Below are 15,235 nucleotides of genomic sequence, written 5' to 3' on the forward strand. Positions count from 1 at the left end.
CAAAATGGGCTAATGTTGTGAGCTTATGGATCAGGTTTTTTGCTTAAAAAAAAAAAAAAAAACATTCTGAAAGTGCAAGTTCTGAGTTCTTGGTTAGTACGTACCTACTGAGCAGGACCCAAATAAGCTAGAAACAAATACAAAGCTTGTGACACAGGCTTCACCGCAACGGTTTGCTTAGTTCAAAAACGAAAGAGAAGAAACAGACGTGACTCACCATCATCCAGTGTGATGTCCTGCAGGCCGATGGAGCGGAAGGTGGGCTCCTTGTCCTCCGGCTCCTGCTTGATGTTCAGCCTCTCTCCGTCCTGCACAGGGGACCCAGGGAAGGGGCCCTGCAGCGGGTGGACCAGGGACCCCCCTGGCGTCGCCGGAGACATGCTGTTGGCCATGCCTCCTGGACTGCTGGCCTGGGAGGACGGCTGCTGTCCCCTGCCGGGACCCCCCCCCAGAGGGCTGCCGCAGGAGGTGGTGGGCGAGGAGGAGGTGGTGGGAGAGCTGTAGGGCAGAGAGTGGAGCTGAGGGGACGAGGGTCCCGAGTGGGGCGAGGACGAGGGGATCATCCGCGGGGGAGGGGGAGGAGGAGGAGGGGGGGCGCTGGACGGCGTGGGACAGGAGGCGGAGCGCTGGCCCGCCGGGTGGTATCCCATGGCCCTCTGGAGCTGCGGCGAGGGCTGTCCCCCCACCAAGGGGTGTCCGCCGCCGCTCGGCGAGCCCACCTGGGCCGGGTTGGGCGGGCAGTGGGGGTAGCCCCCCCCCAGCGTGTGGAGGTGAGGGGAGGAGTGGGTCAGGGTGGAGGAGGGAGCCGACGATAAGGAGGAGGAGGAGGACGCATACGCCATGGCGAGGCCCATGGCGTGAGAGGAGACGGCGGCGGCGGGGTCCGGCTGAAACGACATCCTCTCGTAGCCCTGCGGAGGAAGGCCGCCCTGCTGGCCGTTGAACGCCATGCTGTGGGCGTGTTGCATTGTGGGCTGGTAGGGGGGGCCGGGGCGGAGCCGGGACGGGCTGGAACACCATGTGGCAGTCTGTAAGGGGGGAGCAAGCGTTGTTATTGTTGACTAAAACCAAATAACCAAAACTAGAAATTACATTTTCCTTAACCAATTTAAAAAAAAATGAAATATATTCAAAGATCTGTGCCGCATTTTCACAATTTTAAAAAAATAGCAGACCTACAAGCTCGTAGCGCGCCACTCGGTGGCGCGCTATGAGCTTGTAGATCTGCTATTTTTCAATAGCTAAAGTATAACATGATGCTTAAAACACCAAAAGGGGTTCCCGTCTAGAATGGGCTTTTAACTAAAACGAAATAACCAAAACTAGAAAGTACATTTTCCTTAACATCAGTAAATGTCCCATGTCACATTGAGACACGCTGTGAGCTAGTATAGATAATCCTCGTTTATTTCTGTGCTTTTTAAATCTCGCCCCAGACACAATTACAATAATTACAATAAAAACACAAACTAACAAATTTTTTTTTATTAAAACAACAAAGCTTCTCATTGAATTTAACTGAAAACATAATGTGAAAATGATTGCCCTTCCTTTGTTTTAACCCATTCTGGATGGGAACCCGTTTTGGTGTTTTAACTAAGCATTATTTAGCTATTGAAAAATAGCAGATCTACAAGCTCGTAGCGCGCCACTCGGTGGAGCGTGTAGGTCTGCTATTTTTGAAAAATTGTAAAAATGCGGCACAAATCTTTGTATATATATATATTCTTTCAGAAGACTTTTTATTTATTTGAAATGAAAAAAGCTAAATCATGCACCTAGCGTGTTGGTGTGGTGCATGCCTCCTCCGTGGCCCTGGAGGTGAGGCAGCTGGTGCTGGAAGGACGGGGAGCCCAGGGGAGAGCACCGGGCCTGGAGGGGATGCAGGCCGGCCCCCCCGGGGCCCCCGGGGCCCAGGCCCGGGCCGGGGGCCAGGCCCCGCGGGGAGCTGGACAGAAGGCCGTCCGGCGGGTGGCCCTGCTCGGGAGAAGGCATCTGGGCGTGGTGCACCAGGCTGCCGTGATGAGCCAGGGGCATGGACATGGGCATGGATGACACGGCGGAGACGTGGTCCAAGTCATCTCTGTGTTCCTGCTTCACCAAGACTACAGTATACAGTACAGAGAGCGAGAGAGAGAGAGAGAGAGAGAGAGCGAGAGAGAGAGAGAGAGAGAGATTGATTGATTGAAATATTTATTAACAGTTTGCAGAATTACAGTACATTTCAAGCACAAACTCAATACAAAGACTGTTAACTGTGAGTGGACGACCCAGTTAAGCATTACACTTGTTTACAAGAGGGTCCACCTTGTTCAATTCATCAAAACATTTAGAGACGTACAAATAGACACTTCTATATAGTCAAAGAACAGAACAGGAATTCATAAAGGAGGTAAAAAGGGCAAATAAACAGAGAGAGAGAGCGAGAGAGCGAGAGAGAGAGAGAGAGAGAGAGAGGATAGATACAGAGGGTGATAGATACAGACAGATTGAGAAAGAGAGAGATGAAGGCAGAGAGAGAGAGAGATACAGTAGGATATAACTTCATCATATATTTACATCAAAACAAGAGCCAGTGATAACATAATTGTGATAATAATCACAATTATTATATCTATAGGCTAGGCAAGATAGAGAGGTATGCAAAATAAATGTACGGTAATGAATACAAACATAGCGGGAATAAGCTAGTCTTATTAACTCATTTAGGCCTGAAAAAACGTTCGCTCTGAAAGAATATATATTCAAAGATTTGTGCCGCATTTTTACGATTTTTCAAAAATAGCAGACCTACAAGCTCGTAGCGCGCCACTCGGTGGCGCGCTATGAGCTTGTAGATCTGCTATTTTTCAATAGCTAAAGTATACCATAATGCTTAGTTAAAACACCAAAAGGGGTTCCCGTCCAGAATGCTTTAATAACAGATAAGAGATAAATAATAGAGACATGCCAACGGCGCAATGATATTGGATCACATAACATTCTCGATGATCAAATGACATGCAAAAGGAAGGTCAGAGTATTATTCAATTATGTAAAGTCATTGTGTTGCAACAGAGACAGTATTGCAGCGGTTATTACATGGCATTATAAATTACACCACCCTATTGGAGAAGGTAGCCATTTATACTTTTACGACATTCGCCACCCACACCTCAATCTTTTGGTGATAAGTTTCCTTTGAAGTTCAATTCTGTATCAACGGCCTGTCAGAGTGCTTTAAAAATAGGTTGTAGTAATCTCACACAAGTCAACCAAGCGAGCCCAGTAGCGAGCCCAGTAGTGGAAAGTAACTAAGTACATTTACTCAAGAGCAATTTTGAGGTAAAGTACTTTTACTTGAGTTTTTTTTTTTTACTTCATACTTCTACTCCACACCATCTCAGAGTCAACGAATGTACTTTTGATTCCACTGCAATTATTTGACAGCTTTAGTTAAAGGACCACTTCACCACTTTTCAACATCTCTTCATATAATTGGTCCTCACTAATGTTCATGATAAAACACCACCATTTTTTCCTACTCAGTCTGTGTCTCATAGGAGGGCTTTGGGCAGTTCGGACACCCGTCTACCAGTGACATCATCATTAGGCAGATTTTTTTTAAAACAAGATTTGTTTTAAAATATATTTAGATTTTTATTATCGTGAGAATGATGGCTTCAACTTTTGCATTGCAACTTTTCAGGAAAAGAAAGCCTGCCGTTTCTATTAGCTTGGATTCACCATCGATGATGTCACTGGTGGACGGGTTTCTGAACTGCCCACAGCCTTCCTATGAGACACAGACTGAGTAGGAAAAAATGGTGGTATTTTATCATGAACATTAGTTAGGACCAATTATAGGAAGAGAAGTTGAAAAGTGGTGAAGTGGTCCTTTAAGATACAATAGATAGATCTATATTGATCCCATTACATGGGGTAATTCAGTACTAGCAAATAATAATAATAATAATAATACTATTACTAACAATACTTTTCTGAATCAGTGTCCACTTGAAAGGGTTTGTGGTCCACCCATCTGACCTCTAAACAATTATTATATTATATTATATTATATTATATTATATAAAAATGGAAGAACGACTGACATAGAAACATAGCTTTTTCAGAAAACTGTCAGGATGTAGAAGACATTTTTAGAATCTGATCTCAGGTCAAAATGGGATAATATTGCACAGAAATAGTACAAATTGTACATAGATAATCTTCTCCCAGTACTGTGAGTTAGGGTTAGGGAATCAGAACAGTCAGTTAATAGTGATATTATAGGCAGGCTTCTGAACGAGTGTCCATAGCAGCCCACCAATGAGAGAGATGGACACTAATATGGAATAAAAATGTAATTGGGAGGAAAACGAAAAAGAAGAAACACAGAAAACCAAAAGTATATACTTGAGAGTATTTCTAGATTTTCTACATTTTGGTATTGCTACTTTTAACCCATTTTTTGGGCGGGAACCCCTTTTGGTGTTTTAAACATTATGTTATAATTTAGCTATTGAAAATGATTTGCGCCATATTTTCACGATTTTTCAAAAATAGCAGATCTACAAGCTCATAGCGCGCCACCGAGTGGCGCGCTACAAGCTTGTAGGTCTGCTATTTTTGAAAAATCGTGAAAATATGGCGCAAATCATTGAATATATATTTCAGAGCGAACATTTTTTTATTTTTTTTTAAGATATTTTTTTGCGGCTTACGCCTTTTATTGGTTTTTGAAGGGACAGACAGTAGGCTGACAGGAAACGGGAGAGAGATGGGGGAAGACATGCAGTAAAGGCCGTGTCGGGCTCGGGAGTCGAACCCGCGGCACACTGCGACTGGATTACCAGTCGGGTGCCCAGACGGTTACGCCACCGCCTGGGCCAGAGCGAACATTTTTAACTAAAATATTTGCTTCTGGGGGTCCCTGGAAATACATATTTTGAGATTGGGGGTCCGTGGCCCAATAGAGATAATTCTGGGGGTCCTTGACATGAAAAAGGTTGAGCACCACTGACATAGAAACATGGGTTTTTCAGAAAAAAATTAGGATTTAGAAGCCTTTTTTTGAATCGACCTCAGTCCAAAATGGGTTAAGTACTTCTTCCACCACTGAACATCCCGTTGAAACCTATCTAACACCCTAATGTCGTTCCCAACGACCCAGGGTGATATTTATGATAGCCTTTCCTCTGTTAGCAGGCAGCTGCGCAGCCCGGCGTCGCTGTGCCCATGCATCGCTAACCTATTTCCCTCTGTAGCAGGCAGCTGCGCAGCCCGGCGTCGCTGTGCCCATGCATCGCTAACCTATTTCCCTCTGTAGCAGGCAGCAGCGCAGCCCGGCGTCGCTGTGCCCATGCATCGCTAACCTATTTCCCTCTGTAGCAGGCAGCTGCGCAGCCCGGCGTCGCTGTGCCCATGCATCGCTAACCTATTTCCCTCTGTAGCAGGCAGCTGCGCAGCCCGGCGTCGCTGTGCCCATGCATCGCTAACCTATTTCCCTCTGTAGCAGGCAGCTGCGCAGCCCGGCGTCGCTGTGCCCATGCATCGCTAACCTATTTCCCTCTGTAGCAGGCAGCTGCGCAGCCCGGCGTCGCTGTGCCCATGCATCGCTAACCTATTTCCCTCTGTAGCAGGCAGCTGCGCAGCCCGGCGTCGCTGTGCCCATGCATTGCTAACCTATTTCAGCTGCGCAGCCCGGCGTCGCTGTGCCCATGCATCGCTAACCTATTTCAGCTGCGCAGCCCGGCGTCGCTGTGCTGTGCCCATGCATCGCTGTGCCCATGCATCGCTAACCTATTTCCCGATCTGGTGCCGTGTGACAGCGAGGTATTTTTACCCTCCTTCCCAGAGTCAGAGAGAGGAGAGCATATGGGTGCCATCATGTGTACTAGCGTCGTGAGGGAAGAGGAGCAGAATGCCTCTCCTCAAATCACCTCACCTTGCCTCGGGGGTCCTGGAGACTGGGTGTGTAGGGTGGGGTGGTTTGGCACAAGTTCAACTAGGGTTTATGATGAGACTGAGACTCATTTTGACCTGAGATCAGATTCTAAAAATGTCTTCTACATCCTGACAGTTTTCTGAAAAAGCTATGTTTTTGTCGTTCTTCGATTTTTCTAAAATAGCAGACCTACAAGCTCGTAGCACGCCACTCGGTGGCGCGCTACGAGCTTGTAGATCTGCGATTCTTCAATAGCTAAAGCAAACAAGGGCCCTGAAAGGGTGAAACCAGGGCAGGGTAGAGTGTAGCGTCGCTGTTGGGCAGAAACCTTGTATCTCGTATATTACACCTTTTTATGTTTCTTCATGAACCCATTTTGGACTGTCGATTAAAAAAAAGGCTTCTAAATCCTATTTTTTTTCCTGAAAAACCCATGTTTCTGTGTCAGTGGTGCTCAACCTTTTTCATGTCAAGGACCCCCAGAATTATCTCTATTGGGCCACAGACCCCCCATCTCCAAATATAGTTCCAGGGACCCCCCAGAAACCAATATTTTAGTTAAAAATGTTTGCTCTGAAATATATATATTCAAAGATTTGTGCCACGTTTTCACGATTTTTCAAAAAAAGCAGACCTTCCCAGATTGCTTCCAGGCTAGTCGGTTATAATTTCTAAATATCGGTTTATATATTATCGTTAATTTCCCAGCCCTAAGGCAGAGATACGGAGCTTTATACACAAACTATTGTTCACAGTGCAGCAGCAGCATCCCTCTCAAAATAAAATAAACTAACATCCATGCAAACTTTCAAGGATCGAGACAGAGAAACAGGATTATAAATGCAGGCCCCGGTGGAGAGGTGCCAAGTGCAAACAGCTTGCTCTGTCAGTCTCTGTTATCTCTTATTATACCACAGGTCATTTCGAGGAAGCAATCCGATTGGTTGAAACGGCCTCCTAGCCGTGGGTCAAACCAGCACCATTCACCACCTAATCAAAACAAAGAATTCAGCTGCTCTGTTTTCCCAGAGCGCTAGCTGATGAAGTCGAGTTCCGCAAGTGATGCTTGCGGAACTCGACTTCATCTCGTTCCTTACTGCATCACTGTCGTGGGGAGGAGAGGAGAGGAGAGGAGAGGAGAGGAGAGGAGAGGAGAGGAGAGGAGAGGAGAGGAGAGGAGAGGAGAGGAGGAACACAGGGAGAAACTGTGAGACCGCATCACTGTCGTGGCAATAATCACGTTAACCCACACTCTCTCGTGTAATATTGCGGTTGAGGGGAGAGGAGAGGAGAGGAGAGGAGAGGAGAGGAGAGGAGAGGAGAGGAGAGGAGAGGAGAGGAGAGGAGAGGAGAGGAGGAACACAGGGTGAAACGGGAATGCAACCTTTGGGCCGTATGTTCCTAACTTCCTACAACGTGGGGTCCAGGGGGTCCCAAGCCCTAACTGATATTAGGAACCAGCTGGACGACTTACGGGTCTGTATAACTCTGAGAGTGTACCAAATGGAACCAAATGGACCTGCGGTCCATCACATCATGACAGGTATGTGAAGTGCTATGTGATTGGCCGGCTTCCTCTTACCCGACAGGTATGTGAAACGCTGTGATTGGCTGCGTTTCCGCTTGCCGTTGCAGACGTAGAACTGGACCTGGACGGCAGAAGCCACCGTCTTGCTGTGGTACGGAGGGACCTCCACCAGGATGCTCGACTGGGGGAACAACATCCATATCATCAACATAAATGACACAATTAACAATTCATCGCTAATATTAAAGGACCTCTTCACCACTTTTCAACCTATCTTCATATAATAGGTCCTCACTAATAATCTTGAAAAAAATGGCGCAATTTTTTTCTTCTCGGTCTGTGTCTCATAGGAGGGCTGTGGGCAGTTCAGAAACCGTCTTCCAGTGACATCATCGATGGGGAATACAAGCTAATACAAACTGCAGGCTTTCTAGTCCTGAAAAGCCATCGTTCTCACGATAATGAAAATCTAAACATTTTTGTAAAAAAAACTTGTTTAAAAAATAATCTGCCTAATGATGATGTCACTGGAAGACTGTTTCTAAACTGCCCACAGCCCTCCTATGAGACACAGACTGAGTAGAAAAAAATTGTGCCATTTTATCATGATTATTAGTGAGGACCTATTATATGAAGATGTGGTGAAAAGTGGTCCTTTAAATGTGCACTGAGTGCTGTTTCTTGTTCAAATTAGTGTTCAATAGCTCTGTCTGATTGCGAACGCAGTGAGCATTTACTATGAGACCCAGCAGATCACGTCTGTGTGTGTGTCTGTCTGTGTGTCTGTCTGTGTGTCACGCTGTAACACCACCCGCCCACCACCAGAGGGCGCAGCTGTATCAACACACATGCACGCACGCACGCACGCACGCACGCACGCACGCACGCACGCACACACACACACACAAAAAACTTAACTTAAAAAAAAACTTAACTTAAAAAAAAACTTAACTTAAAAAAAAAACTTAAAAAGGAAAAACGCACACACACAAAAAACTTAACTTAAAAAAAAACTTCACTTAAAAAAAAACTTAACTTAAAAAAAAAACTTCAAAAGGAAAAACGCACACACAACAAAACTTAACTTAAAAAAAAAATTAACTTAAAAAAAAACTTAACTTAAAAAAAAAACGTAAAAAGGAAAAACGCACACACAAAAAACTTAACTTAAAAAAAAACTTAACTTAAAAAAAAACTTAACTTAAAAAAAAAACGTAAAAAGGAAAAACGCACACACAAAAAACTTAACTTAAAACAAAACTTAACTTAAAAAAAAACTTAACTTAAAAAAAAAACTTAAAAAGGAAAAACGCACACACACAAAAAATTTAACTTAAAAAAAAAAGGTACGTAATTTATTCTAATTGTTGTTATTGCAATTTACGAGCTGCGTTCGCTTCCCGCGTTTGCGCGTCTTACTTGTAGTAATCACTGCTATAGTGTTTTGTCAGTAACAGGTGTCTGAGGTCTCCCCGTCTCTCCAGGTCAGGGCGGGAACCCCTTTTGGTGTTATAAACATTATGTTGTACTTTAGCTATTCAGAAATAGCAGATCTACAAGCTCGTAGCGCGGCACTCGGTGCCTCGGAGCTTTTGGCCATTTTTACTATTTCTCTTTTTGGCCTTGAGAAAACAGGTTAAACTGGTTTATATGTGTCGGCGCTGGTACTTACCCCCTGAGATCTTTCACGGATTACTTTTGCCTCGACTTCCCACTGCGGTCGTCCATCTAAACAACAACAACAACAAAATGAAAGCATGACATTAAAAAAAGTTCATTTAAGACATTTTGGGCGGGAACCCCTTTTGGTGTTTTAAAGCATTATGTTATACTTTAGCTATTGAAAAATAGCAGATCTACAAGCTCATAGCGCGGCACTCGGTGCCTGCTGTACTTTATACCTCATACTAAGCATTAAAGTATGAGGTATAAAGTACAGCAGCCTTGTGTTCCTAAAACAGAAAGATTGGGTATTTGGTAAGACTGACGTTATGTATCTTTCAGGACCTTTCACTGCTTCGTCTCAACCATTACTATATGGCTCTGGTCTCAGCCACCGCAGTGGATATTTTGACATTCCGTTTTTCTTTTTTTTTAATGTTGCCACTACTGTTGGAGCAGCCATAAACTACACAGGTTCATCCCGATGTTCTGGGCATATTTGTAATGTTAGTGTTAGTAAAAAGCAGGTAAAAGAGTAACGTTTGAGGCAGACTAACATCAGTCACTCTACCGTTCACTGTAGTAGAAGCTTGGTGCGGGGAAACCGCAGGATGTGTCGTCTCCGCCTACAGGAAATACGTAGGCTGCGACCATGAGACCCGTTACGGAATCGGTCAATACTTGACAAAGACTGTGACTGTGAGGTCGAAACGTCGTATTTTCATACGAGCGTCTTAAAGTGAGTTGCGAGCTTTTGAACATTATAGAACACCACAGAGGACCACAGGAGTCCCATTTCAGTGTATCTGGTAATGTTCTGTTTTTCACATGATGGACAAAACCTCCCGGACAATGATTTCCCCCACGCTGAGCGCATAATGGAGCACACAGTCACATGTGACAAACAGGACTCTGCTGTCACTTCCTTGTGTAATGGAATCACCAGTCCTGCACCAACGCATTTATTTCCCAAACAAGGGGAAATCTGCTTCACTAATAAATAATAAATAAAATAAAAATCCATATTTCCACCTTGAAAAGATGGGAATATGGAGATTTTTTTTTTGATTTTTTTTAACTTGAATAGTTTTTGTTTTTCCCATAAATGACTGCCCTGTTTTATACTTTGTCTTATGACAGTCACGTAAAACTAGCGATGATATAGCTGATCTACAATCTCACAATGCTTTGTGATGTGAGCTGGATCGTCGCCTATAATGACTCCCAAATGAGTGATGATGGCAGGTTTGAAGTGGATGTGGAAGTGTGTCTGTGAGGATTTGAAATATTGAAGCAATGAAAATAATTAACAAGAGATTGTGACTAAATAACTTACATTGAATCCATTGGAACACAGGTTATTTTTTTCCATTTAGTTTCTGAATAGGCGGAGGAGGGGGATTAATCTGGTGCAGATATAACTGCAGAAAATATTACAACATGCTCAGACCACCACCACAGAACCGGAGGAAAGATCTATGTATGGCTATATGTCTGTTATAATCCAGAACCTTTCTGGAAGTCTGGCGTAATCGTTTTTGGACATTAATCCGGCCCTCGTCTGGATAAAGTCCTCTCCGGGGTACACTTTCCTAGTGATCGTGTCGAGTATACTGTGCTTTTTCAAACAGGCACCCGGCCTTTAGAACCACAAAAAAGGCTTCCTTCCTTCCGCAAAGCATTTCAATTCGTTCAGCTGGGAGAACGAGATTGAGGCATCAAAATGACGTCGTTTTTTAAAAGGCCCAGAAGCCCAGAAGAATATTTTTACAGACATTAAAAGCTAATCAGATGTCTAAATAGCCTCGTTGTTTGTCTTGCCTGGGTTAGGATTGTGGAAAAGATCGCAGTGGAATAACTCTATTTATTTGAAAATGCCTTCCGCACGCTGCCAGGTTTCTGGCTTAGGAAACATCCCTTGATTTTTCCAGTTTTCCTACGAGGGAGCTAATTATTTGGCCAGACATCTTAGGGGGCAGCTGCTGCTGCTCTGAGAGAGAGGGAAGCAGTTGAGGTCGTAGGAAAGCCGGCGGGGGAAACACTCGTGGCTCGTCGGTTGCGGTCGGGAAGAAGTCATGGTCATCACAACAGGGCCGCGGGGAAGAAGAAGAAGAAGAAGAAGAAGAAGAAGAAGAAGAAGAAGAAGAAGAAGAAGAAGAAGAAGAAGAAGAAGAAGGAGAAGGAGAAGAAGAAGAAGGAGAAGAAGAAGAAGAAGAAGAAGAAGAAGAAGAAGAAGGAGAAGAAGAAGAAGAAGAAGAAGAAGAAGAAGAAGAAGAAGAAGAAGAAGAAGAAGAAGAAGCAGCAACTCATTGAGATCCTAACTCTGTGTCGCGTGGCTTTTTTTGGCAGCGGTGTGTTTGTTTTCGTCTGCATCACACGTGGTCCCGATTACATCTCTGAACACCTGCGCTGTGTCTCCTCTCAAAGGGGCTTCCCTCAAAACATCAATAGCGATGTTCCGCAGCATCGCCTAGCTGAAAGAACCGCCATGACCATTCCGAGGAACTCTTTAACCCATTTTGACCTGAGATCAGATTCTAAAAATGACAGTTTTCTGAAAAAGCTACGTTCTTCGATTTTTCAAAAATAGCAGACCTACAAGCTTGCAGGGCGCCACTCGGTGGCGCGCTATGAGCTTGTAGATCTGCTATTTTTCAATAGCTAAAGCATAACATAATGCTAACACCAAAAGGGGTTCCCGCATGTCTTTATAACCGCATGTCTGTATTCTGGGAGGAGATCTTCAAGCAAAACACACATCGCAATGTGACTCCTTCTGTGAACTTTTAGACTTTTGGGTATTTTCAGTCAAGATATTTAGTGTACACTGTCTGTAAAGCAGCAGTTCCCAACATTTTCTTGATCAGGGCCCCACTTGAAAATCATGTTCGCATTCAGTCAGGTGGGCCAACGTGCAGTCCTGCAATTTCCAAAGAATGCTTATTTTAATTATCAATCAATGGTGTTAGGGCTTGGATCAATAGAACTAACGTAGTATACTTGAAGTTCCTATTTATTCGTATCACAATGACAACACATGCCATTATTTTATTTTACATTTATCATTAAAATCATCAGGGTTTTGTATAGGCCCACTTAGAAATATCCTCTCAGCCCCAAGTGTGGGCCCTGTCCCACAGGTTTGCGGATCGCTGGTGTAGAGAGAAAAAAAACAGGAGGGGTCTATTATTATATCCCCCGGGGGACTGCAGTCAACTAAGTATATGAGGTTTTAAGTTCACATAAGCCACGTCACATTTAAGGCTTTGATCTGGGTTCCATCAAGACCCCCATAGCTTTGAATATAAAGTGACTTACTGTTACCTGCTCTGCTCCTACCCTTAACTCATTCTGGGCGGGAAAATACGAGCTACAAGCTACGAGCTTGTAGGTCTGCTATTTTTGAAAAATCGTGAAAATGCGGCACAAATCTTTGAATATATATTCTTTCAGAGCGAACGTTTTTTTTTATTTTGACGTCAGGACCTAAATGGGTTAACACTAGGAAGATTGGAGCCGCGGAGTCCCACTAATCTCCCCTGCAGGCGCTCTATCACTCTCTCTCTCTCTCTCTCTATTGTAAAACCACAAAAGGATGCCTCTCTCTGGGGATTGAACTGGGGAGTGGGAGAGAGCGTTTTCTCACTGACGCGGCGAATGACCTCGGATTGCCTCTTGCGGCGGCTGACAGCGATGCGGCGCTGCAGCGCGCACTGTTGACATTCAACAGGCGAAGGGGCGGGGTTGGGGGCGGGGTGGGGGGTAGCTGGATGGCCCCCACATGCGCACCGACGAGGTAACAAGAACAAGCTCCGACACGGACCTCATACCGATCCCCCCCTTCCCCCTCCCCACCACCATGCGCTGCATGCACACACCCCAGCAGAAACAGCAGCAGGGGGAAAAGAAAATATACTCATTGTAGGGTTGGTAGATCTGACAAGGAAAACAAATGGCCCCGTTGGCTTATAATAACTGTGCAAAGACGTCCTGGTGTTTGAAGCGTGTGGGTACGTATGGGGGCCCCACGTTCTAGGTTTTTGCAAACACTCACTCCCTCTTGTGTAAACTTCGGCGCGTCGTCAAATAGAACTCCTTAAGTAAAGCCTAATTTATATCCCGTCGTTATAGCCTGCTAGATTTTTTATTCCTTTTGGCAAGCAGCACTGTCGTCGTACTGCTGAACATAAGCCAGGTGGTTATATAGCAGCTTCTTTTTTCCTCCATGGTTGTTTTGGTGAAGACTATAGGCGTGTTTCTGTGTATGTGTGCTCCGTGGTTCTCAACATGGCAACCCATGGGTTTCATGGGTTGCCAGGGTTTCACCTTATGTCTAAACTACATGCACAAACAGTGCTTTTTATTTATGCTGTGTATACAGTAAAATGTACACGTCTTAGAACTTTCTTTTGACCCCATTTATTTCCTACATTTTCTCCTTTCTCTCCCTTCTCTTATATAACCCGGAAACCTGTGATTGATCCATAATTGTGACCAGATTTGACTGAGAGACTGCCATCGCGCAAATTCCAGCTTTTCACCAGAGGAGAAAAACTTTTTTTTTTTTTTTTAATTAGTTAATAGCACAAGCAGACTCTTCACATACTAGAGCATGTCTGAACTAAGTGTCAGAGCTGAAATTGGCATGTAAATATGAAATAAATGCTTAAACATGTAGCTAGGTGTAATGTTAGAGACCCCAGAAGTGAACTCTCAAGCCTGTTTTCTCAACTCGCTGTTTTCTGCAAGACATTACTCTATAAGCCATATCTCCAAAACTGGTGGGTCAAACTGAACAACCAATATGTCAATTTGAAGCTATGATTCCCTGCTTTCATATGACATGACAAAACAAAAATTCCAAAAAATCCAATGGCAGTCCCTCAGTCAAATTTTGTCACAATTGTGATTCTGAGAGGGTTCCTGAGGGTCTGCACTTATAGCCAATGAACCGATGTGTGGTCTGGACCACCGGCAGAACTAAATGAACACTGAGGATTTCACAGTATAGACTGGCCGGGACCATGGCCTAATTAATATCAAACATGGGAATCCTTGAATCACAGTTTTAAATTAGGCCTATACATTTTTCATATTCCTCCTAAGTCTGATTAAGTCAGTGGTCAGGGGGCTCTCTATAGGAAAAGTAGTTAATGTAGCATTATGGTATACTTTAGCTATTGAAAAATAGCAGATCTACAAGCTCATAGTGTGGCACTGAGTGCCGCGCTATGAGCTTGTAGGTCTGCTATTTTTGAAACATCGTGAAAATGTGAATCTTTGAATATTTATTCATTTTTAACTCAAATCTTTGCTTCTGCGGGGGGGGGGGGGGGGGGGTCCCTGGAACAACATATTTTCAGATGGGGGGTCGGTGGCCAATTACATTTATCCTTGACAAGAAAATGTTTGAGAACCATGCACTGACACAGAAACATAGGGTTTTTCAGAAAACTGTCATGATTTTAGAAGACATTTTGTAGAATCAATCCCAGGTCAAAATGTGTTAACCCATTTTGGGCGGGAACCCCTTTTGGTGTTAGCATTATGTTATGCTTTAGCTATTGAAAAATAGCAGATCTACAAGTTCATAGCGCGAGTGGCGCGCTACGAGCTTGTATAGGTCTGCTATTTTCAAAAAAATCGTAAAAATGCGGCACAAATCTTTGAACATAATTATATTCTTTCAGAGCGAACGTTTTTTTTTTAAAGAAGTGACAGCCATGGGCAGGTATAGTAAAGCGGCAGAGAGGGTCTGGGGAGGAAGCCAAGGTGGATGTACTGGTATTTGGTTCAGGCCCAGCATAGGGTGGACGGTTTGGACCGCACACGCAGACTAGGAACCTGGACCTTACACTCCAAGGTGGATGTGCTGGTATTTGGTTCAGGCCCAGCATAGGGTGGACGGTTTAGACCGCACACGCAGACTAGGAACCTGGACTTTACACTCCAAGGTGGATGTGCTGGTATTTGGTTCAGGCCCAGCTAGGGTGGACGGTTTGGACCGCACACGGAGACTAGGAACCTGGACTTTACACTCCAAGGTGGATGTGCTGGTATTTGGTTCAGGCCCAGCATAGGGTGGACGGTTTGGACCGCACACGCAAACTAGGAACCTG

General features: G+C 44.5%; 1 protein-coding gene across 1 annotated transcript in view; it reads right to left on the minus strand.

Annotated features, from left to right (window-relative positions):
• LOC306920176 (nuclear factor of activated T-cells, cytoplasmic 3-like) overlaps positions 1-15,235 on the minus strand; it is a 141,852-nt gene that overhangs the window by 27,437 nt on the left and 99,180 nt on the right. The window contains 5 exon segments of the mRNA XM_079496836.1: positions 218-986; positions 988-1,028; positions 1,779-2,105; positions 7,509-7,635; positions 9,127-9,182. Of these exon segments, the coding sequence (XP_079352962.1) occupies positions 218-986; positions 988-1,028; positions 1,779-2,105; positions 7,509-7,635; positions 9,127-9,182 (1,320 nt within the window).

The sequence above is a fragment of the Electrona antarctica genome (assembly GCF_951216825.1).
Source record: "Electrona antarctica genome assembly, chromosome: 3".
NCBI lineage: Eukaryota > Metazoa > Chordata > Actinopteri > Myctophiformes > Myctophidae > Electrona > Electrona antarctica.